The 26,603-nt window shown below is 35.6% G+C and overlaps 1 protein-coding gene across 1 annotated transcript in view; it reads left to right on the top strand.

The window, feature by feature from the left end:
* Window positions 1-26,603, top strand: part of RP1 (retinitis pigmentosa 1 (autosomal dominant)) — a 185,216-nt gene that overhangs the window by 138,579 nt on the left and 20,034 nt on the right. Inside the window, exons 44-50 of the mRNA XM_009332103.1 lie at window positions 1,206-1,338; window positions 2,696-2,835; window positions 5,013-5,075; window positions 8,012-8,264; window positions 13,123-13,364; window positions 15,987-16,113; window positions 17,736-17,884. Of these exons, the coding sequence (XP_009330378.1) occupies window positions 1,206-1,338; window positions 2,696-2,835; window positions 5,013-5,075; window positions 8,012-8,264; window positions 13,123-13,364; window positions 15,987-16,113; window positions 17,736-17,884 (1,107 nt within the window). The remainder of the gene's footprint in view (window positions 1-1,205; window positions 1,339-2,695; window positions 2,836-5,012; window positions 5,076-8,011; window positions 8,265-13,122; window positions 13,365-15,986; window positions 16,114-17,735; window positions 17,885-26,603) is intronic.

The raw sequence follows: 26,603 nt of genomic DNA on the forward strand, positions 1-26,603 counted from the left end.
GAAAATATTCAGGAACTCAAGGGCAAGATAGTCTGACAAAATTTTTAAGAGTGAAACTGTCAAATTCCTAATAATTTAAATGATATAATTCAATTATATAAATATTTATGCATTTCAAAGCTTGCACTTGAAGTCTATGTAAAGAAACCTCTACTCAGGTTTTCCAAACAGTGGTGTGTGTATCCTGTACAATGAGCCACAAACTTTTGTTGCTGCCGCTGGTGTCAGTAGTGATAATAAGTCACCACAGTAATTTTGGGAATCCATGCCTAAGAATTTCAGTTACTTAATGTCTTGATGAAATTAAGTTTTTGTTTCATTTTGTTTTGGTTTTAATGTCTTGGATATAATATTTCTATACAAAGAGATTCTAAAGGCTGAAGAAACCATTTCTGCAAACTTGTAGTCATTAGCTATGTATCAAGTTCAATCCTGCATATAATAGTTACCAGAAACGTTTCTGCATATGCCTGATAGTTTGTCATTCTGTATTTTATAACCTGACCTAGGATAAAGTTCGAGATCTGAGTTGCCCTCCTGTGAATCTGATCTCCACGTTGACTGTCTCTGTAGCTAGGACAGGTGGGCTCCCAAGGCTGTGCTTCCTCAGTTGGTCTGGAGGTTCTAAGTTCACAAATTTGGAACTTAATTTGTTCAATCTCCACTGAGTATTTAAAGTCAGGTGGAATGAAGCTGGATCTAAGCTCGCACCGTCTGTTGGAATTCATTCTTCAAATAACTTATTTCCACAGGGAGCCCCAAGGCCACTGGACACCTAATTTCTGCCAACTTTGAAAATCCTAGCTGAGATATAGCAAGTCACATGTAAACAAATAAAAAACAACAAAACAAATGTTTTGCAAAATGGGCATATGCTATTAAGATTGATGTAACTATATTCATTCATTTGACGTTCTGAAATTGCAAGTATGTACAGGTCAATTTAATCTGTATCCTTCATTGGTTCCCTGCAAATGGATCCTATGCCTGTGTCGATCTGCAGTGAAGAATGCACCTATAAATATCAGGCTGCAGAATCAGCGGCTTGCAGCAACTACTGTAGCTCTTGTTATGCAGAATCAGGTAGCTTTTATAAAATACGTGCAGGCATTAACAATAGGAAGAAATGTCAGTTTCTGTCAGGATGGAAATAAGAAACGTAATAACTCAGATAAATTAATTTCTTCTTCTGATTCTGCCTGCAGCTTCGGCTAAAAGACCTGGACACTAAACAAGAGTTGGGTTTTCACACTGAAACCCAATGGCTGTTTGGAGAAGATGGATCTGAGACTGTGACAGAGCTAGCAGCGGTCAGGCCAGACAAGCCACCGCTCAGGGGTATGCTGCTGAACTAAAAAAGAAATACATGAGCAAATGCACACACACATGTACACAAAATTGTGAACTGCCTAATGGGATGAACACAGTGGGAAAGATTGAAAAGCTTTTTATATTTATTAAAAAAACCCTCAAAACTATTTTTGAAGATTCATTCAATATACCTGTGTAAACCGTGTGGGACCTTTAATAATGTGTATTGTTCAAGCATTTTTTCTGTTTTAAAACAACTGATGTATTGTTTGCACTAGGCTAAGTACCAATTTGAAAGTCTGAAAAATGCACAAAGCCCAATTAATATATTTCTGTCAAAATTTTCAAAAAATGACTGATTTACACTCAGTGAGGGACTAAATCACAGGTTTAAAAAAGGCATGTGTGAAGTCATAATGGCATGAATCACAAAAAGAAAAAACAATCTTTTCTGAGGTTTTCTTCAAGCCCCATTTCTGCCCCAGAAGCTTTGTTTCATTTCATCATTGTATTTAAAATATGATAACATCTTCCTTTGTTCTGATTACATTTTATGAAATATTTAGAAAAGAATTCTCATTCATTATAATCTACGAACAAAAGTCTTAGCTAAAATATTTAAAACTTTCTGCATTTAATATCTAACTGAAGGCTAGACTGCAAATGGAAATATATCTTAACAGTCTGTTATAACATTTAATTCTTCACAGAGCTTACAGAAGCTATAAAAAAAATCTTCTGTCATGCTGCCTCAAGGAATATGTACTATATAACTCATCAGCCAAAAGTCATGGCGAGACATCCTTTGTGGTGAAGAATAATAATAACAATGCATATCTGTATAAATAACTGGGCCATTTCTCCTGAACATATTTAATGTTGGCCATAATTATCAAAATGCCAGACTAAAACAGAATTCAGCTGATCCAGAACAAAAAGTGGATTTCAACTGTTCTGTCTGTGTTTTTTCTTTGGTGAAATGTTGTTAGAGTTGTTAAATCCTAACTCAGTTTAAGACCTTCAATTCCTACAAGAATTCAAGGCTTTTTACGAAGCCTGATAACATCAGTGTGATTCTTTCAGTTGATTTCAGTGACCACTGGATGAGACTCCAGAACTACAACATTTTCTTTTTCTGTAATGCAGGCATGGATTGTTGCATTGATTCATAAAGGACATTTCATCTCTAATGCTGTACTGTGCTGTTGTGAGGTAGTTAACAATCTATACAAAACTCAGAACATTTATGTTGATTACTATAACTTCATTCCTTGGTCTTGAAATTAATCTTTTACCTAAAATAAATTGGTTTATAGTGTTTGGTAATTACATTGCTAAATAGTCTGATTTGGTAATGTCTTGTGTCACTGATTTTTCATGGCAGGAGTTCTTTACTCGATCAGTGTTCATACGGGAACATTGCCTGCATCAGGGACTCATGCAGATGTATTTATCACAGTATTTGGAGAGCAGGGAGATTCCTGCAAAAGGAGACTAAGACACTCAAATTTTGAAAGAGGACAGGTTAGTACTGAGTTATTGTCCTTACATGTTTGCTTAATGTGTTTTATTTTATTACTTTCTTTCAATACTATATTTCTTTTCAATTATCAAATTCAAGCATTGATGTTACACCGTGGTAACCTGTGAAAAAGTTGTGTTTCTTACTAAGTATAGACACTTTACCCAAATTGGGATTATGGTTTAAGAATAGTTCAAATACCAATACATTTAAAACCCACAAACCATCAGCAACTATTCTTAGAAACTGGAATTGAACCCAATGATATATAAAATTATGTGGCTTAGTTTTCAGTTATTTGTGAAGCTGATACAGAAATACCAGGGCTATTTCCCGTGACCGCTTCTTTGAAATCTTTTTTTTTAAAAGATCTGTCCAGATAGAGTTGAAAGAGAGGTTTTAAATGTGTTAGATACTATATGTTAATTAATCCATAGAATTGCAAACAGGTAAAGCTGCTTGTAAACATACTGTGACTGCTCAAGATAAATCCTAGGAGAGATTTTCTGGTCAACCTTTGCTGATTAACATATTAATGATTATATGTACACAACATGTTCACACATACCCTGGACTCAGCCTGGATATGACTAGATATGTTTTAAAGAGACTTTTCAATTGATCACTGTATAATAAAGCAGGATCCTCTATACTTATTTCATACCGTTTCTTAAGACTTCTTATGGCTGAGATGCCATAACTTTCCTAGGCAACCTGTTCCACTGCTTTGCTAGCCTTGCCCTTAGACAATTCTTCCTTCATTTGCTTTATAATGTCAAAGTATTTTCCCGAGCATAGAAACATAGAAACCAGCCATGTCATCCTTCTGTTCCATAGTCATTGATATTTTTTGTTCTATGAATTTGTGTAAACTCTTTTTAAACGTGATGAGTATCCACAGTCTCCTGTGGTAGTATGGACTGTACTTGATCTGCAACCTGTGTAAAACTTCCACATACTAGTTTCACCTCGTTTCGCTTCTTCTTTTACCAGAAGATACAGTGAGTGGGTTTTTTTTCTGTCACTCTCTCTTTGCTATTCCTGATTTTATAGACCACTATCCTCTGCACACTTGTTTTGTCGCTGGATTGTTCATTGTTCCTCGTGTAGAACATCTCTTTAATCGTGCTACTTACACTTTCCTATATCTTTTTCTGACTCTTCGGTAATACATTTGCAACCTCTTTAAAAATTTGCCATCACCTCCTCTGCTTCTCTTTTTTCTTCTTTGTCAGAGTCTGTTGGCTCAGGTCTAGGTACCATTTTCAGACAACTGTTGCTCTAAATGGACTGTGTGATATAGTGTATAGGGCACTCACAGGCAGGACGCCTACATTCATTTCTAAGCTCAGCCACTGCTTTACCTGATGATCTGAATGTATCATTTTCCCTTCTCGTGTCCCTCATTTCCCACTGTAAAATGAAGATAACCAATAGTTTAGGCAAGAATGAAAAGAGATAAGCATATATATTTCAATGAAGTTTACTTCCCTTTTTATTCACTACTGAAGAAAATGAAATACATCTTTTAATAATATGCTTAATCTCTCCTTTTTGTGGCAATAACCTAGTTTTAGATTCATAACAGTATTTAGTGTCCTGGTATCTAGTGAAATTACTATGCATTGGGAGATATTTAATAATTCGGCCACAGTCTTCCCATCCAAAGTATTTAGGCATGTTTTTCTTTCCTTTTCTTATAGTCCCTTGCAACCCTTTTTTTTTTTTTTTTTTTAAGATGTCATTGTTTGTAGAATCCTGCTGCCTTAGTCCAAACTGTGCTATTAAAATATAGGAAGAGGTTTGTGATGTTGTTTGCCTGGATGATATTATTAAAAATACAGGTTAATTCTTGGCATTTTTGAGGGCAAATGTTTATAGGCAATTAGAAGAGTTAATAAAAGACATAAAGGTACATAGTTTGTGACATAACCTGGAGAAGAGGTCCAAAGAAAAAAGAATTTACACAGCACGTTCAAGCTGGACGTTAATACAGAGTCAGTGACACAGCTCTTAGTGTTAAAGAAATCAGAGCTACTATGTTGAGCAATAGAGAAGAGTGCTGAGTGTCTGCCCAAGCAGATCTTTTGTTTTAGGTGAGCTATTTTTGTACTGTGGACAATGAAAGTTTTCTTCAGCTTAGATACTTTGTGTATTCATGTTCTTCATTGTGCAATAGGTTCTTGGGAAAGGGTTGAGCAGTGAGATGGCAAAGTGTTCTGATGATACTAAGTTATTTAAGGTAATAAATACGAAAGTTGGTGGCAGAGATTGCAGAAGGACCTCACGCAGAGTAACTGGGTAATAAAATGGCAGATGAAATTTGTTATAGCTAAATGAAGAACAGTGGCTGTGAGGGGGAAAACCCCTTAAACTTGCATACAGAATGATGGGCTCTGAAATAGCTTTTACCCATAGGAAAGTGACCTTGGCATTAGGATAGCTCTGTAATGATGTCAGCCCAGTGCTCAGCAGAGGCAAAACCAAAGGAAAACAGAACAGAGCAAATGTTTAGGAATTATTAGAAAAAGGAAAAAACCCAGCCACCCCTAAGTAGAAAATACAATCATGCCTCCAGGTAAGTTCTCTAGTGCGGGTGCATAATAGATGTTGTGTTTTGTTCTGATTCACTTCTTAGGACGAAGTGCAAGAAGAATGTCAAGTGATACAAAATATCTTCTATACAAGGAACAACTAAGCAAACAAGTACTGTTTGGCCTGGAAAAGGAATGCTGAGAGGAAGGGAGAGGGAGACAAGAAATATAAAATGGCATAGAGAAAATGAGTAATTCTACTTTCTTATGAAATACAAGGGCTCAAGAGCATTAAATGAAACCTGCAGGTGGCAGATTCAAAACAAAAGGAGGCGGCTTTTTACACAGTGCACAATTAATCCATTTTACTTTCTTGCACAAGATGTTGCAGATGGTAAAATGCATGTTGGTGCAAAAAGCCATTGCACATTGTCATGGAAGACAGCTTTCCACTGAGGGCTGTTAAGTGCAAAGACACAACCTCTGGCTCAGGAAATCTCTGAACCACAAATTGCTAAAACCTGAGAGACTTTATATTCAAGAAGCATCTCTATATATTTGCCCTGTTTTTCAACTCTTCCCTAGAAACCTGTTATTGGCAGCTGTTGGCAACAGGATACTGGACTAGATGGATCTGCGGTCTGACATACTACTACCAGTTGTATGTTCTTTTTACATAGAAGTAGATTAATAAAAAAGTTGGAATGAGGTCTTAGTGAGAGTATCTAAGAATAGAAGGTGAAAGGAAGGAATGTGAAGGGCAAGCTGTCTTGAGAGACAAGGTCATGTCAGCAATATCCCTGGAAAATATGGAATGGACAGGCAAAGAAAACAAAGTTATGGAAACTTGAGATATGAAAAAAAAAAATCTCTTGCCTGATAAAGGACTGGAATATAAGGAAAAGCTAGGAAGACAGAAAATTACAACAAAGTGTAAGAAAAGAGAGTAAAGTTGATTTAGTTACTGCAGAAACTAAGGCTGGTTTGTATTTAAGTAAATGTATGTCTAATTTTTTCACCAGTTTAATGGGTTAAATAAATGGGGATTGTAATTTTGCCTAGCTAACACTTTATCTAAAGCAAGACAATTTAAATAAAATGTAAATTTTGGCTTTCTTTAATTACACTTCCGGTGGTGTGTTTAATGCAGTTCCGAATGTCTTTATACTGAGGGGAAAAAAAAGAAATGTAATGACATCAACTAAAAGTACATTCTTGCTAATGCTGAGGGAGTAGGCAATTTAATGTATTATTATGAGAATTCATTGATAACAATGGGTGATTATGACCACTGTTGTCTAATGACTGTTAATTATTGTCACAAAGAATGAGACTAATGATAGGTCCCTTTTTCAGATAGAGTTAGCTGTGAAGGAACATGAATATTAGCAATACGGGCTATTTCCTGTAAGTCAAGGGTCATGTAGACTGACAAGAAAATTATATTTGGCTTGGAACTACAAAGAATAAAATTAAAAGGCAATGAGTGCTCCCAAAAAGTTATTTACAAGATGTTCCTCACAGCTAGATCTTATTTTGGGCTACATATGCATTACATGAAGGGCTATAACTTGCCATGGTAACTGTTTGGGGAGATCGTGGATATAACAAGGTAAGAATGCTGGAAGTCCTAAGGCTGTGATAGGAATAACAACTCTGATGTTTTCTTTTTCTGAGCACATTGCAGAGAATAGTCCGACACAGACAGGAGAATGCACCAGATGACATAATTCTTTCTAAAAATCATCTCTTCCTTTGTTGCTTTCTGGCCCTCATGCTTTTTCCTGCCTGGTAGCAAATTGGTTGGCAACAAATAAAAATTATAGCGTCTGTTTCTACTATCCATCTGGGTTTTTTTTTAATGTCACTCACACACATGCCCATGTATCTACCCTCCCACTCATATTATCTCTTGCACGGAACACATTCATTCTCTCACTCACATAATTTATTCATCCCAACATGCACTAGTGCAGTTGCCATTTAGCTTTTGTTTACTGGTAGCCGTAGCAATATTTAAACAGATGTCTATTTACATCTGAAGAGCACATCAATTCTTGCCTGTATGCGTGCACAGCCTTAGTTATAGTTTCTAATGTCAGTATCTTCCTTTGTTTGCATAGTCATCAACAGTGTCAGTATTTCTGTTCAGAGTTGAATAATACGACACTTCCCATTTTAAGAATAGGATGTCTTAGAATATAAAAGACGTTGAAAAGTTTAAAAATAAGATGTCTTATCTAAACCAAAGTTCAATTTACTAGGCCTATCCTGATATTTGAAACACTCCCTTTGTTTCAGTTATGAGGGATTGGTTGAACTTCAATTTTCATGAGACTTCTGTAAGTAAATTAATGATCAGAGGTTTCTTTCTACCCAAAACAGTGGAATGTTTTTCATAGTAAAGCCTGGGATGTAGTGACCATGAACAAAGAAACAGGTACATATTCAAGGATCCACACATTTTCTGAACAGGGTCTCCAAATACGAATGTCAGCCTATAATATCTTTCTTTACTATCAGAAAGGAAAAGATACTTCAGCAGTGAAAGGAATCTGTCTTTCCAAACATAATCTTCTTAAAGGTGGACGATAAAATATATGATTTAATCAGTTTTCTATTCATTTTGCCTTTACCTTCTCAGGTTTGTATCTCTGAAATGAGAGCAGTAGACCTTGGACAGTTAAGCAAAGTGCTTGTTGAGCACCATAATATAGGTTATGGAGCTGGATGGTACCTGGACAAAATCGTCATCCGTGAATCAGGCAAGGCTGATGGCCAATACGCATTTCTTTGCCAGCAATGGTTAGACAGTGGAGTTGGTGATGCACAGACGGAACGAATGTTGAAACTTCTTGGAAAAGTCAGGAATGGGATGTTGACAGGAAAGATTTACGGTAAGGTCCAAAATCATTAAAGCTCCTTCCAGCTTTCGTTTTAATTGTAATTCATATCATTTTTCGGGTTATTTTTAAGACTAAAACCAAAATATAGAAATAATCTAGCTTAAATATGAGTTGCATCTCTCACACAAATTGTCTCTCCAAACACTTTCTAGAGCTGGTAAATACAATTGTAATGTTCAGGGAAGAAAGACTAGAGCAGAAGGGAGATATTAAGTGATGGAGGCAATGAAGGAACTATGTTTTTAGTTCAGGCTAGAAAAAAGCTGAAGCAGAAAGAGGTAGGTTGTTCCATATGGCAGTCAATGCAGAGCAGAAGGCTCCTACACAGTAATGAAATCACAAGAAGAGATACAAAAACTCTTTTAGCAGAATGAGATTTTCCCGTATGTTCATAGATTTGCAGAAAGCATTTGCTTTTATTTGCAGTTTTCTTTTTTACTTACATCAATGGCACAAGTTCTTGCAAACAGTGAGTTGACCTGAACCCAATATCCTATTCAAATTGTTTAATGAAAAAAAGACCAAAATTTGGAAACAACTTACACACTGAAAACATGGTAAGTCTTTTATGCTTTGCCAGAGTACTGGATTTCTTAGCTCTCTCACATGTCTTTTTTGAAGAGGTGTAAAATGTTGGTTTGGGTCCATTTATGAAATCTGAATCAGAACTGGTAGACCAAACTATGTAAAGTTTAACTAATCTGAAGGTGTGAATTTGCATTCTATATCAGCAGTTTTGTAAACAGATCTTTATTAATTTCTATGCTCATGCATATTTCATTTTATGCTCAGAGAGTTTTATATCATACATAGTTGCAGACACAGTTATTAGCGTGTATCCTCATATTTAGCTGCCTGTATTTAGTCCACTAGCAAATATCTTATATCATCTAAGGAAATAGAAAAATAATGTCGCTGAGACAACAGAAGGACAGAATACCATGGAAATATAAGCATAGGATGAGCAGCTAGAGTAGTGACAATTTCAGAATAAGAAATAGCTGTATTGCACCACTGCAAGTATTCCAGGTCTCTAAAAAAGTACATTCCATAGGTGTCCTAGATAATCCACAGAGCGAGGCAGGTGTCTCCTGAGGGCAATTCAGAGCAGAAGCCCAAGGTTGGTCAGAGTCTGTTGCATCTTTCTTCACTGACAATATGAAAAGTGAGAGAAATCTTGCATCCTTGTTTATGCACCTTAATTAGGGTCTGAATGTAGTTATGTAAAAACATTTTCCTTCCTCTGTTTCCCACACACACATAGTCCTCAAAAATCTGAGTGCAGACTTGCTAATATTTTCCAGTCTATGATTATTAATACTCAGCTCTGTATCAAAAATCAGTTCTGGTCTGGGCGTATAATAACTTTAGAAAGAATATGACAAGTAAGCAGAGAGCCTGTAAGGAATGGAGAAATAAAAGACTGATCAGCAAAGAGCGCTATGCCTTAGAGGTCAGAAAGTATATGGATACAATGGGACTTACTAAATGTCAAGCTGAGTCAGATTTTATAAAAGAATTAAAACAAATAGTAAAGGTTCTTCAACCATTTACTTATAAAAAGAACCTGGAAAGATGTGTAACTATGCAGGAACAATAGGGTGCAGACTGAAGGTGATGTAGGTAAAATCCCTAAACAAACAGAATACTTTATCTCTGTTTTCATTAAGGAACCATAATGTTGGCAAGGGAAGCAAAACCAAAATTACTAATGGGAATGAGGTTATTGGAAATCACCAAATCTGAAATGCAAATAGAACTTCGAGTTTCATGTAGTCAAACAGTGACAACCGGAGGAGTCGTTAGCCCAGAGTATGGAAGGAACTGGGAAATGAAGTGGCAGATCTAGTAGCAAGGTTTTCAAACAATTTTATGAAGACAAAAGGTATGACTTGAAAATAGCAAAGGTAATACCTCCATCTAAAAATTAGAAAGCATGATGTAGGTGACTATAGACCTAGTAATGGATCACATGCAAACCTTTATAACACACTTTGAAGAAAAGAATAGTTAAGATAATAGAGGCAAATAGGAAATGAGAAGGAATGCATCATGACTTTACTAAAGACAGATGTAAAACAAAGTTGATACTCTTTAGAAATATTTTCCAATAAGAGAAATGTAATAACATCTAATCTGTCTAAATTTCAGTACTGAATTTTATTTGCTTTATGGGATGTTATTAGGTAATAATAAGAAAGTGGAAAGTAGTAGTAAAAGGAAGAATTGTAAAGAGTTGGAGAAGAGAGGATGAATATGCTGATGAAATCTGGTGGTGCTACAAAGCTGAGAGTACTATCAGGAGATGAAGAGGTTGTGTGATAAACTTTGAGAACTGGAGGAAAGCAATGGAACTGAATTCTGTAACACAAAGCTTGAATACAATTAGGTGTAAACCCAAATAAACATTTGAGCTCTTAATTCTGGTACAGATTCCTAATTGCCATTCATTTTTTGGGGAAATTAGGAACTAAGTGGCAGCTAAGAGTCTAAAAACTGTATTGGATCTGTATCCCCATGTCTTGTAATGATTTCTGCTACAAGAGTTCATCAGCAGGATATGACTAGGAGAAATACTTGGGTTTGCTATATGATCACAGGATAAATTTTTAGACAGTAATGTGACATGGCTGTGAGTAAAGTAATTGTGACCCCACAATGTATGTAGCCATTATCAGTGAAGATAGAAAAGAATTAATGCCACTACAGAGAAACAGTGATATTTCACCGGGAATGCTGTGTGCCGTTGTGGTCAACTCTGTCCAGAAGGACTGGTTCAAGCTGGAATAGCTGTAAAGAAGACATGATGACTGGGGATATGGCAAATCTTTGTTGTGAAAGGGTATTGAAAAAACTTGACATGCTCAGCCTAGCAAATTAAATGCTCAAAATGGACACAGTTGTGATCTAGCAAATTAATGGTGGCTTACACATCAAGGGGGGAAGAGTTGTTTAAGCTAACGGACAAAGTTGTCATAAAAATAAATGGGTTTCAGCAGTCCGTTAATGCCATTCTGTGAAAATTAAAAGATTTCTGAGAAAGAAAGAAAGAATTTTTAGCATAGCTCTCTTTTAGACTTAACTGAAGCGAAGGAAAGAAGCTTAATGTAGCTGCTTTTAAATTGAATCTTGACAAATTTATCAGAGATTATACAATATAGTTAACGTAATAGCAGTGTATGGTACTGTATGATCCAACAGAGATAGTCCTTCCATTCAGTCTTCCTAGGCAGTTATACATTGATAGTTTAAAGGCTTAATATTTCAGTACTAAAGGGCTAAAAACTCTTGGATTATGTCACAGGGGATATGATAAATTTTCATTTTACTTCCATTTTTTCACGGATATCATTGATTTCATTTATATTTAATGTTCATAGACATGAAAATGGTAGCTATTTATGATTATACATAAAGTCATAACAACTGAGGTTATTTTAGTTGATTTTAAAGGTGGTGAGTACTAACATTTTACCTTCACCAAGTCTTGAATTTATGGCACAGATCCTCACCTAATCTGAAGTAATAAAGCTTTATTGGCATTAGTTTATAGTAGGAGATAAAGATTTGCTTGTTGTGGTTAGGAAGCTGGACTTTACAGGACTATGAACATAAACTCAGAAAGTCACTGTTTCCATTACTCAAAGTAAAATACCCTGTTTTACAAAATAGCTATGTGAAATTATTAAATCCATACTTTGCCTCACTTTGCATAAACAGAGCTAATAAAAAAGATAATGCTCATTTCTGCACCAGCCCAGGTGACCAAAGCCTCTCTGTAGGAGTCATGATTTTTTAAAATGGAAAACATGGTTTTGATAGCCCTGAATTTTCCATATATGCTATTAACACGAATTAAAATGTTAAAGCTAGCTAAATCAGTGGGATTTTTTTGATGGGTGCAAGTTTCTGATCCTGAAAACTGTCTTGTTGATTGGAAATTTAACTAAATATCTATTGAATATAGAGTTACAGAAGTTACTTAGAAGCCTACCTGATATCAGTCTGCAGTCCTTATGAGCCTTCAGGTAACTGCCAATGCATTGAGAATGTTTAAGAGACTAAGTGCTTCAAATCAGACCTTTAGTTTGAACATGAGCTACTATTCTTTTTCAATATAATTTTGCAATTTTTTTTAAAAGTAAAACTGCTGGTTTTGAGTGGTTTTTGTGTCCCTAAAGTAGGCAAATCTATGTGCTGTTATATAGGATTATTTTTAATCTCCCAGCAAATCTTCACAGAAGAAATGGATAAAGTTTTGTACTTTGCTGGCATGATAATTGTGGTGATCTGTGATAAAAATATCACATTTCAAGCTCTGAACCAGTTTATCTCATCAGCATCTTGTTATAGAATATATGTAGCAAGTTTTAACATTCAAGTTTAAGTAGCTCCTCAAAAAGTTAAAATGAAAAAATACCCTCCCCTGACCAAAGGCAAACCTGATAACCCGTATTATCTAGTAGAAAATATGCTGCTTTTGAGTGGTGATTAGTAAGGAAAAAAAATTAACATCATCAGAGGAAACATTTATGACAGGAAAAAATCAACAGATTGGCATGGCTCTTCACAAGTCTCTAATATGGAACTGGCAGTCTTCTCTGCATAGTGCTACTGGACTGGCCCATCTCTAAAGGGTCGGCTATCACTACGGAAGGGCTGGTGTCCAAATCTGCTTCTGACTAAATCACTGATAATGAGTGAACCTGTTACATGCCGATATTTTAGCTCAGTGTAAAGGCGGGAATGGGTTGCTAGTCACTCACTAACTCAGCCTGCTACAAATTGCTATATTATGTTGGATGTTCAGCAAACCCATTTATTTTTTTCTACTGTTTTGTTTCCACAGGGACTTGGGATGTCCTTGTCACAACTAGTGATATTTCTTCTAGTTCCATGAATCCTAAAATGTGTCTAACTGTATGTGGTGAAAAAGGTACCTGTACTTCAGTCATATTCCCCAAAGGATCGCTTAAAAAAAAGCAGATTTATGAGACTTCAGTTGAACTAAATAAGAAATTCAATACTATATTCAAAGTTCGCCTAGAAATTGAAGAAGCTGGAGAAGGAGAGACTTGGCATTGCCGTGAGGTAAAAAATAAAAACTAAAGCAATTATTTAGACACTAATTGTATCTTTATTGTAAAATTCTCCTTTTTTTCATATTCTATGGTTATTGCTTCCAGTTTCCAATTCTGCCTGAAATGACATAATTTTTAATTTATAAAAGTAAATGTATCTGGTAACAACACTTCTAGCGTGATAACTTCAGAGACTGCTCAAAACACTTACTAGGATAGCTATGGATAACAAAAATCTTGTAAACTTAGATGGATTTCTGGAAGGCATATATACAGATGTGCCATCATCTATAGCGTATCCAGTGGTGTCTTTTCAGAACTGTACCCACTGGCATACACTGCAGTATTTACATAATTCCAAACTGGCTGTTAAATGTTGTAGACCCAGTGATCCAAGGCAAATAATTAAGCCAGACACTAGAAATGCCTTTTGATGAAAATATTTGCCTTTTAAGTTGGCATGTGAAAAAAAAGAAGTGAATAGCAAAAGTGACAATCTTCTGATGTCCAAGATGCTGAAGCTAAAATCTGACATCGCACTGAAATTGCTGTGGCACTTCACTATACAAAAAAATCTTTATCCTCTTATGTTGGCAAAATAAAAAGAAGTCTAAGGGAAAGAATCATCTTCTTTCAAATTGCATACACACTTTTGTCCATTAATGTTTGTATTTTGTTCTCATTAATATCCGGAGAAAAAAAAATTTTTCTGTCCAGTACATGATATTAGTGAGCTGAACCCCCTGACATTTAAATGGTAGGCAGGTGGTTAATTTCGTCTTTGTAGCCAGACGAAATAGTCATCTAACAAATCTATTGATAAAATTAAGACTGATTCTTGGAAATTGTAGGAGACAGTGGATCACAGTAAAAATTTCAGAACGGAAACTTGGCAGTAGAAAACAGTGACATCTATTAGCCTGTTTTACTTCATTAGCTCAGAACAATGACTCAAAGCTGAGTTAAAAAAAAAAACAAAACCCAACATAATTTATATAAGTAAGGAAAAGATGCACATTTACATTAGGTAGGATTAGAAAGAGAAAGAAAATATAAATTTCCCTATTTTGGGGTGTATGTAAATTATTGGGGTTTTAGGAAGATATTTCCTCTGTTATTCCATGGATTCCAAGGCAGGACTGATTGAATCCTTGTATGAAATAACCAGGTTGGTATAAGAGGTTGTGGATAATATCTGTTACTAAAGACAGCTTAGCAGTCTATTTACACTGCTGGTTAGAACCAGGATGGTTATTTCTACACTATTTAATTTTGATTTTACAAGATTGCACATCTCAGAGTGAGATTTCCCCCTTCTATCACAAGTAAATGCAGGTGCAGTTGGTTGAATTCCATGTTTAGATTCAGAATTCACTTTTATAATCCAAACTGCAAAATTTTGGATTTTTATATAATTTGCAATTATAATCCAAACTCTTGATGTTTTTGAGGAAATTAAAATCATTATAAAATAATGTCCAGAACAAAATTAATTAAGATGTGCTTTATTTCTGAAGCATGTAATAGCTAACATCTTTATTCTTGCTTCTTTCACTTCTTGAAGAAATAAAGCACAGTTAATGAAATCTGATTTTCAAGAAACTGTTCAGGAATGTAGATGTTAGTATGAAGGGGAAATTGTATTAATTTATTATTAATTTAATTATTAATTTATTATTAATTTAATTATTACTTTACACTGCATTTTAAAAGATCTTTTCAATGTGTCTGTCATAATGAAAAATAATAGGAGACTTTTGAAGACAAAATAATGCTACCATCTCCCAGTGACGATCGCTAAGCAAAGATGGTTGAGCTTACTGGGTTAAGGCTTCGGTCATTTTAGTGAGTTAGGTCATGAAGAAATGCATAAGTGAATTCTCTGTGCCCTTTTCAAAGCAGGGTTACTTCCTGCAACATATTTTCAAATATGTTGTCTGGTCTAGCTTTAAATAGTTTAGAAAATGGTACCTTATCTCTTAGTGTAGCTGGTAGTACCATAGTGTAAGACACCTCATTATTCAAATATGTTTTCTCATAGTAAGACTAAGCTCCTTAGCTCAGGGTCACCCTTTTATTACTTATACACAGAATTTCATAGAGGTTAAAAATATTTAGTAACATACTCTATATTTTCATATGATACATATGTACAGATATATATACATGCCATAAAACATTCTTAATTTCTGTTTTTCAGTTTTTGCCAGAAACACTTCATTTTCTTTCTCCTGTTACTTAGAATGAGAAAACATTCTGCACTGAAAAATGTTGTGGCATATTGACATTTCTCACAAGCTGAAATGGGCATATCAACACTTCTTTTTCTTCCATATGCTGGGTGAATAGTTTACATAAAGGAACCTTTCTGAACCATTCCGAATAGTTTTTTCCCTTACTGCAGTCTCTATAGCAATAATGTTGACAACATTTTAATTATTTTTAATTGGGAAAAATATCTATTCTTTCTCTTTTAAAAGGCTGCTTTCAAAAACATTTTAGAAAAATTTATTTCCTCTTCTTTTTTAATATTGAGATGATGTGTCATAGCTGTTTAATAGTATGTCTTCTGCTATAGTTTCCATTAGAGCATAACAGATGTTGAAGGTATTTCTTTTTGCTCTTTGCTAAGGTAAAGCTTCAACACAGAGAAAGTAAAAATGTTCTAGAATTTCCATTTTGTCGCAACTTTGCAGATGAAGAAGGAGGAAGAGTGGCTGAGCTTCCAGTTCTCACAGCTGGCTCTCCTTTTCCAGCAGGTTTGTCACAAATCAGAAACGCTGGAAAATATTTGCTCAGTGATGATGGCCAAGATTTTCAGAGCAGTCCAAAGGATTTAGCAGATACTTTCTCTTCATTTTAGCTAGTGATGCATGGCTAGGTCCAATCCACTCCAGTGTTTAAAAAAAAAAACCTCAGTCCCTGTAACTGAGCATTGTGCATTCAAGTCTAATTGGTATCAGCTTGTGACACATAAAAGAGCAAGCATACAGCACTGAAAATATTAAAAAAGTTTTGAACAGTAGTCAGAGTTCAACTTTTTCTCAATAATATGATTTGGTTCTCTCCCAGAGGAAACAAAGGAAATCCAGAGGAAATAACTCTCGTATTGTAATTTCAGATAAGAAGGAGATCCATGGCCCCTCACAACAGAAGCTCATTTGTTTGTGTTCCTAGAATTTCAGGCATTCTTCTGTGACCTTGCAGTTATATGTCATGAAACTCCTTCATGCAGGTTGTGCCTTGATTACCTCAAGACTGGATATTTTTAGTTTGCTCTGTGTTTCTTAGGAGGTTTTATAGCCAAAGTTAGTGAAGAATGGAAGAGCTCTTGTCCTAAATGGATATTCTGCCATGAGACTATCCCAGTCTCCTCCAAGTGTTTCCCAGGAGTTAAGGGTTTAGATCAATAGACCAAGTAATCTGTGTATCCCTTGTCTTTCCTGCTGTGCTTTCAAAGCTAGCCTCAAAAAAAGCACTTGGGCAGAAGCTCCTTGAATACGAATTTGAGAAGAGTACTGCTGGGGTATTCCCTGGGAAGGCTCTTTGTCTTTTAAATACTTTATTTTTTTTTTTTTCCGGCAGAGCAGAATATTTAAATCTTTACAAATGCTGCTCCTCTTTCCGAGGAGCATTTAACATGAGGACAGATATTGTTTTCTTTACCTTCTCCCCATACTTTTTCCCCTTTTACAATTGAATATTTTGGGGATGTGGTTTCTTTCTTATTCTGGGGGCCAGATCACCAGTGTGTTATGCATTACTCTGGGAGTACAAACAGGTGCTTAACATAAACAGTCATCCAAGAAATGCTCAGCTGAAGACTTGTAAGTAAGATGATTCTATGATTCTATGATTTTGTGATTCTATGACATGTCAGAGAACAGGATACATTTCTGGAAATCCTCTGCTGAGGCCAATAACTGCAACTGGTACAGTGTAGAGCAGCCAGCCGCTGACTGGACCATGATCCAGGGGAAATACAAAAGTTGCTGTCTTTCTGACAGAGTTCAGCTTCATTTGAACTCCGTGAGGCTCAGAGCAGAGATGGACTTTTTATTTGAATGCATGCAAGTGTGTGGTAGGGTATTATTTACATGTTTTTATAACAATTTGGGATGTGTTTATTTTTCTTTCCTTTTCTCTTCTGCCTGTGTTTCAGGCCCGCTCACAAACTATTCAGTCTATTATTCCCTATAATAGTGGTTCTTAAATTTTAATTACAATTGCTTTGTGCTTTTCTAAGCATTATAATATAGTTTGGCCTTTTGATCACTCTGGGCAGGACCAAAAATGAAAATATAATAGTAGTAATTTATTAAATAACACATTTTTTAACCGATTAGGCTTTGGTAAACATTTGATTTCTTTTTCCCAACAGTGAAAAGCTATGTTCTCTATGTCACTACGGGAGCACCCCCTGGGTCAGGAACAGATGCAGATGTGTATGTCATGCTGCAAGGTCTTTTGGGAGATACTGGCAGAAGAAAATTAATCAGAAAAGGAGATGATAATTTCACTAATGGAAAGGTATCCTTATAATTTCTGCATGATGTTTTGCACTTTTATAACCCAGTCCAATTCACGTGGACTTAATGGGAGTAGGATAGAATCTACGAAGTCCAGTTTGCAATGCTCTGTGGTTGTAAGTGCATGTGTACGTGAATATCTAGATCTATCTTACGTGGAAAATACTGATGCTTATGCAGCTGATGCTAACAATACTGATAAAGTAATAAAGTGACTATATCAAGTGCTTTTAGCTTCAATTTTGCAAATATCGAAGGTCTTCAGTGACATGCCAGTGGTTTTCCTGCATATTTGCTTAGCCATAGAGTTACAAAGATACTCTGTTTTCTTTAATACCTCTTTTCTTCCCATGCCGTTCTTCAGGCTAAGGCTCCTTTCCCTGGCTTTTGCCTTTCCACTGCCAGTCTGCCCCTCAGTCTGGCTTTTGGTCTCTCTCCAGACAGTCAGCCACTACCCTCCATAGTTTTCTTAGGTCTACCAAGAGAGTCATTCATTCACTGTACAGGAGTGAGTCTCGCAGCTCATAGATTTAGACCAGTCAAAGACCAGCATAGCTGCCAGAGATGCATTTGCCCGTAACATTGTCAGTATAAACAGAAATTAGAGGGAATTGAGTTACTGCTGTAACTAAACATGTTCTGTGCTGCAGAAACATGGGCAGATTTACAGCAAAATGCATGTCTTTGACATAAAACCTAGTTCCTGTTGGAAGCTCTGGATAGAGGGAGTTAAAAAGGTCACTAGATTTTTTAAACATGGAATAAACAAAGTGTTTGTATTTTCTGTGGATCACATTTGAGGCTTAAAACAATTTAACAAAGATTCTGAAACAAACATCTGTTACAGAAGATTTGAGTTGGACTAGTTAAAGTTCAGAAAAAGAAACACCAGTGTCTCGCAACCAGAAATGCTGAGCATATTTTACATTAGGCAGTGCTACCTGTCTTTCTTATAGTGTGCACTCTTCTACCTTTCTGAAATCTCAGTGAAGACTGTGATTATGGTATTCTAACCTGTCCCTTTTCTGGAAATATCATGCAGTAAACTATTTCCTTCTGCTGGTGTTGGCTGGCAAGCGAATGAGAGTTTCTCTAAGGAAGCGAGCTTGCAAATCAGCTTAGGTTGATAACCAAAGCAGAGGCATGATATGTGGGATTAGGAGGAGCTCAGGTCCTAACTACCCCCAGCTTCATTAATTCAGTGGGAGTTGAAGGGGGTCATTATCTTACTGGATTTTACCTACTTGAAATGCTTATTCATAAGAAAAATAAAAGAGTTTAAATCTTTATTTTTAAGGGACTAAATACTTGTGGATGAGGGTACTCAGTTTTGATAAAGGCACATTTGTCTTCCCTAATGCTGCAATTCAGATTATGGTTTATTGACAAACAGATTTAATTGGATTTTAGAGCTGCAGTCCTTTCGTCCTCAAAGTTAGTTAACGTAAGTTTCACTGGATTTCTCCTTAGATCATAATTCCACAAATGAGCAATCTGACTTCTAGACTGGTAGTTTTTAATGAAGAGGGACCAGCGATGCACATTCAGAAATGTTGCCTAAGAGAACAGAAATGAACTACAAAGATTCATAACCTGAAGGGTGTTTTTATAATATTTGCGTCTACTTCAGTGTGGCACAGAATTTTCCTGTTTTACAGAGTAAGAGGCAGAGCTGGCATGTACCCATCTCTTCATTACTTATTTGACATTTTATGGGAGCAGTGTGTGAATGTAACACAGTATCCTTGTATTTCTGAAAGTACATACCTGCATAGGAATATTTTAGGGCCCTAAGAAGAAATTGCTTGTAAATACGTAATAAAGAAACACAGAAAAGTCTTGATTTGCTTCTTGTTCAGTGAAAATAGAGTAAAAGTATTTGGTTAATTGACAAAGTGTAAATTGATTCTGCAGGCAAGACCCCTGCCTTTGCAGCAACATTTTGTTCATGACAGGTTTTGGAAATTTCCCAATGTTTTCTTCCCTTTATAAGTAATCTCCAAAAAGACTCTCAAGTGTAGAATGCCTCTTTCTATACCAGCCCAATCACATATTGTGCTGAGCACCCCTGCAGTCAGAGAGTCTGGACTTGGTGGTTTAGGCGATTTTGGAGTATAACACACAGAATTTGCATTCTGAATCTTAACAGTTGTTCTGACATTTTAAAATGTGCTTTTCCTTGCAATAATTTTTCCCCTGACTATACAGTAAGAGCTAGTGAACTGGAACGGTGTTTCTGTTAGAAATCACATCAAAATATGGTGTTAGTCTCACAGAATGTCAGGGCTGCTACAAACGACAGTTTAGCAATGCAGAAATACATTGAAATGTTTAAATATTCAGGGGACTTTGCAGTGGATTGGAGATATGCTTCTCTCGTTTAACAGGTCTTTTGTTTACATGAGCTGAGTTACATGATAGTAAAAGACTGAATAGCTTCTTATATCTGAAAAGTTGCTTTGTGTCTTTCCAAAGTCCTTACACCTGTGAAACCATCAGAAAACCGGTACATAAAGTAATGTGCATAATATTATTAATTCACCAGTAAGCTCCCTGTAGCTCACCCCATGTCTGAGAGAGCAACACTGTCACCGAGGGAGCTGAGCTTCTGGTGATCTACTCAGACAAATGAGTGTGAGGACTAGTGCTGCAAGAACCGTATTTCAAATTGCTATGACATTGATGCCTTGTTTGATGTTCTTCTAAAAACTGTAAGGCTAGACAAAGCAACCTCAGCGCGCTTCTTCATGCAGTTCAGCTTTCATGAAATCCTGATAGTATTTATCCATACTTCATGAGTCACTTTAAGTCTGATAAATGTTACCAGCTACAAACTTTTTTGAACCAAGCATACTCAGTGCAGACATCCTGAAAAAACCATGGCCTGGTTGTGTGAAATCCTTACGGTATCTCCATATTGCTTCAGGCACCCAACATTTTTCAGCCAATGAAATTCTTTGTGCTTCTTTATGTGGTCGTTGATAGACTTGCTGTATGCTCTGTCGTATGGATGTGAGTTACCCATAAATTTCCTCTTTGAGAATGTGGCTTTTTTTCTAATCAATTCCATCAAAGCCAGTAAACTACACTGAATATGTTATGACTGATATTTAAGTATTTTAATCTCTGTATGATGAAAGTGGCCAGTATTTTAAGTACTCTAAGTTACTGAAGCAGTAAAATCTCCTTGAATTTTTACTTCATTCTATTAGTTGTTGAAAAGATATATCCTTTATCCTGCCCTATATTTAGACATTAACTGCTCAGGTTGGTACCATGGTAACTGCAGCACACACAAAAATTGTCAGTGAGAGGTGACTGTTGGTGTTCAGTTTCAGTACTCACTTACAGATTAAGCACTGGCAATTTTAAAAATTACTTCAGGAAAAAATCCACATGTGCCAAAATAGACTAAAAAGGGCCAGAATGTGGAACAGTGTACTGTGGCCACTAGTAGGAAGTCAATATTTGTCTGCAGCGTCCACATCACATCACATCTAGAATAGTATTCTAGATTCTATTTCTATTCTAACTACTGACTATTCCCTAGTCAGTAGTTACAGCCAGTTAGCAACAGACTTGTAGGAGGTAGGGCTAGAACATACCATTGCAATCATCTAGTTTGCCTACACAACACTGGCCAATGCATTAGAGCTGTGTGAATAATTTTGGTTTCCTGACATATTCTTGCAGGGCAAGAAAAAATGTAAAAGTTTGTTGCCAAAAATTAAAAATTGGACAAAATTAACTGCCACTAAAATTAATTACTTTGGGGGGTGGGCTTTCTGTCTGTATAAAGCTCAAAAACAAATTACATAAATTACATTTCTAAAGCTGAAATACATCTCACTTAGCTTTAGTTGCCTGTAATGTACACATTTGTTCTAACGTGATGGTTTGAGCTTTTTCTGCACAAAGGGAGTGAATTAGATGCTTCCAGGAGGTGGTTACCTTCTCTCTTTATTTGGACATTTATCTTAAAATGAAATTAATTATCCTCAGAGAGTGCCTGTTGCTTTCTCAAGATTTTACAGGGAAATTAACCAATTGTCTGACTATAGACTTATTTTAGATAGGCAAAGTTGGGTGAGTGAATTCTATGTCACATTTATTTCTGGTTTTTAATAAACAAGATAATTTTAAAATAAAATACAGCTGACTTTATTAGCTTGATTTATCAAAAATTTTAAAAGTTATGGTCAATCCAAGCCTGCATTTTTCAGTAAATAAAATATTCAACCATTTTCCTCAATGCAGCAAGAACTGAATTAGCTTCAATTCAAGTTAAATAGTTTAGAAAATATATCTAACTCAGAATGAATGGCTTCCAGGGATGAAGTGCTCATCTAGTTGGAAGGCTGATTCAAAGCTTAAATACCCTTCTTTTTTTAAAAAAATCACTTTATTTTCTCTCTAAATTTGTCAAGCTTTAACTTCTAGGGATTAGATTTTGTCACGCTTCTGACTGTTAGCCTGCATAGCACTCTCACACCAAATCTCTGCTGCCTTTGACAGTATTTATGACAATAAGCAAACCAGTATGCCTTTGACAAGTTAAATAGATTAGGCTGCTTGATTCACTGGAAGTCAGGGTTTCCAGTGATTTATTAACCCTCATAAATCTTTTCAGAGCACTCTTCAACTTAGCACTCTACTTCTTCAAGTGCCATAACTAGCAATTGTTTTTGCATCATCTCTAAAATCTTGTTTTCTTCCAGTTAACTTAGAAAACATTAAAGAGCATAAGTTTATTAACTGGCCTCACTACCACAGCGATTAAAAATATTCTCCATTTACAGCTGCACTTAGAGACTTACCAGTTAGGCATTTTATTGCCCCATTATCAGCCAGGTTGGGCCCACTTGAGAATCATTTGAATATTGGATTACGGTGTCTTAATAAAAATATTATACAATCATATGCGTTACTGAAGTTGAAGAAAATTACATCCATCCTATTTTCTTTGCCTGTTAAACCAGATCTCAAACTTGGACTGTTATTAAACTATTCCAACAATCAGGCTGGAGTTTGAATTTGTCCAAAGTGATATCTGTCTTTGGGGTTTTTTGTTTTGTTTTAGTTTGGTTTGGGGTTTTTTTTTTAGTTCTATTGTGTAATATAATGTGTTTTTACAGATTTGGATGTGGCTGATGATATTGGTCTCTGTAGTAGTCCTTCTGCACTTTATTAAATGCATTTTACTTGAGGTCTGATTCAAATGTCTTTTACAAGTTAGTTGAATGGTCGTAGCTGCTGATTATGATAATGTACCACTATTCTTTCTTATTCCCGTTGCTGTTCTATGCATACAAATCCTGTTTCAAAAAGATTCTGTTCCAGTTATACTAAGCAAATTAACATAAGGTCAGTTCAGTGCAAATATTATTTGGGTTTTTTTACTGCCCCTATTCCTTCATTTATTTTTCACTAATCTTGTTGAAGATGGATGAACCATGATAATTGTAGGTTATCAGAAACCTCTAATTATGCATTCACTGTAATTTAAATTAATTTAATTTTTTTCATGTAAAGATAAAGTTTTTCAATGAATTTCTAGATGAGAATTTAACATAAAACAAATACATGCTTACAAAAATATGTGAATTTAAGAGGAAGTTTGGGGTTGGCTTTTTCAGATGCACGGAAAACCCTGTTTTTAAAGAAGCATTTGTACAGAACACAGATTACAAGATGCTGAGGTCACAGGCAGATGCACTGTTCATCCTTCCACTTAGCTGGGCGAAGACAGTACTGCTACCAGTGCTTGTCATCGCTGCTGCTTACCACCCAGTGTTTCCACCCCTTAAGTCTGCTGGCACAGTGACATTCACTCTGTCCAAATGGTTATTTAGTTTAAGCAATTAATATTGTTAATAATTTGGGCTTTTCCACTTGGTGTATCTTGATAATATTTGGCTGGAGAGAAGCTGATTGTGTGGTTATGCTGGCACAGCTAAAGAGGTGATAATCTCCATCTAAGAGAAGGTAGTGATGTGACAACCTTTTGGGACAGGGTGGGGGAGTTCAGCACAACTGGAAGAGCCCACGGGACCACAGTCTGAAGGGTGACGTCTCAGCAAAAGTTATTTTTCTCATTCGTCTCCTTCTACAGGAATGTTCAGACGCTGTTTCTGATTTGGGCTCTGTTGCAGGGGCCTTTATTTTGCCTCCTAGTGCTAGCTAAAACTCTTTTGTCTTCAGTGGAGTTTCTCCAGATTAACAAGTAAGATGGAAATAATCAGGCAGCAAATCAATAGGTTTGCTAAGCTTAATAGAAAAGGTCCTTTATCTAGACACTCTAACTCTTTTTCCAATAAAAGCCTATTAAAATGATAGCAACATTAGTAGTATGGGAAATCACTTGTGCATACAGGTTGATGAAACTAAGCATATGCTGTGTCTTGACTTGCCATTTTCAGTTCTGCTGGGAATATCGTCATTAACCAACCATCAAGCCTCAATACTGAGCCTATAAAATGATTGGCATTTATAAAGGTAAATATTGCATAGTGACTGTTCAAATGCTGCTTCTGTTACAAGAGCTATTGCAACTGCTACAGAGACTGATGTGTTGCCAGCGCTGACACTGAAGAGTACTGAATAAAGTCAAACTGGGTCATAGATTCAAAGGAAATGCTCAGAACAGGGGTCCCAGGATAAAAAGAAACATTTGAAGAAAATCTGAAAAGGAGTTAACAAAAATTAAACTTTAAATAGTCTGAAAGGGTTGCTGGGATGATTGTTTTTAAGGAATTTTTCAGTGCTTATTTTCTTATCCAAGAAATATGAAAAGTGTCAATTCTGGTTTTGCTAGGGGAGCTCTTAAAGGTCACAGAGGATATATGGCTCTCACATTGTCAGTCTCAGCTGCTCAGTCTTGGAGAATATCTTTCTTTCTCCAGACAGTGTTAGTTAAGAAAATTTAGTGGGCTATACATATCCACAAATCGTTTTAATACTATTCTGAGAAAATTCAATATAAGCTCTGCTGAATTAGACAATATGTATTATTATCAATATTTAAGGTGGCTTTTCTCCATTCAAACCTAATTTGCTACTAGTAACTAAAAAACAATTAACATTTTTCCCTAAGGCAAAATGAAAAAGAAGAGGTTTGTATTCTGCAGGTTTACCTATCTTCTCTGTGTTTTCTCCCTCTCTCTTTGTCTTTTTGCAGAAAAATTAAGCCTACAGTAACTTAAAAAGTCCCCATTTGTAAATCAGATAAGAGATAGAGTATCATGTGACATACAAGACCTGTCAACAATTCAAATATTTCCTATGTTATATGACTAATCCATGGTCTGAAATGAATCCACAAAAATATTAGCTAAATTATTGATAATAATGCAATTTCTTAAAATTATAATGAAATATATGACATAATCTGTCTGTTTGCAGACAGCTTGCAAGGAGAAAAGTGGATTAAATTTGGCAAGTAAATTGTCTCTAGCAAATTGTTCATCTAGCTCTAACAATTATAGTTGCTGTTCTTTATTCTTTTTTGGTCTCTTGATTACAATAAAGCTCATTACACCACGTAGATTTTCAAATGTACACATAAAGAGAAAATACAGTCTTCTCTGTGAAGTGAGTTTACCCCAGTTGTCGCAATTCCTAGTCTAGTTAATAGTTTTTCAACTTCAGTTTATTAGATGGTTGAATCATCTGCAAATTTGACCATGTATTTCTGAGATTTTACATGCTCTAAAATGGGCTCATTAAAATTGCACATTGGCAAATGATGGAGTAGTGTGTCTAATGCAAGCCACATATCAAAGTTTTCACAAATGTTTATTCAGCCAAAATATACCTATTCTCAGAGGAAAAAAGGATTTTGAAAACCTTTCATGCATTACCTATATATACAAGCTTGCTGTTACCTGTGGGTGGATTATCCGGCTTATGAATAACCCACAATACATGCTGCACCTGTGTTACTAAGTGCTTTTGGAAACACTACCACTAGGAAGAATGGTGTACAAATACTTTCGCTCATGTTGTGTGACGTTTTTCTAGTTTAATAGAGTTTATTAACTGTCAAGCTTAGTGCAAGTCGAACCCAACTGTCCTTCTTCTGGAGACAGCACAAGTCTAGAAGTCTGCAGAATATTGTCTGTATTTTTCCCTTATTCTTAACTCTCTCTCCTTTCCAAAAGTGGATCAGTGACAACAGATTTTCTGGAGACGCTGATGATAGTTTCACTAAATTAGTCATCCTCTGGAAAACTCTTTTCTCTTAAAGAGAAATCTATTCTAACAAGTATTTTAATCTGACAAATCTTCCTCATATTTTCCAATAAAATAAATCATGCATTAATATAAGCATAACAATTTGCAAGGACAAGCAGTAATTTTTAAGAAAAATTTTCACATTTTTGGAACTTAAAATATTTATTTACTAACAGAGACAGGGGTCTGTATGTTTCTTACTTGAGTTTATCTGTGTTTTTCACCCATCTTCTAGCCCTGTGAATTTTTAATACATTTTATTTAATAAGTGTAACAAGCCATTCTATTTTATTCAAGCATGATGCTATAACTTTACCAATCCAATTAAAGATAGAATAAAGCAGTGATCAAACTCATATCACAATTAAGGTAAATTAAGAGTTCAGATTAATGGTATTTGATCATCAAATTAGTCCAATAGGTAATAAAATATAATTGTGGTGTTGACACTAAACTTTACTTTTTTGACTTAACTATGGAAAATGCAA

Source organism: Pygoscelis adeliae, unplaced genomic scaffold, assembly GCF_000699105.1.
Source record: "Pygoscelis adeliae isolate BGI_AS28 unplaced genomic scaffold, ASM69910v1 Scaffold98, whole genome shotgun sequence".
NCBI lineage: Eukaryota > Metazoa > Chordata > Aves > Sphenisciformes > Spheniscidae > Pygoscelis > Pygoscelis adeliae.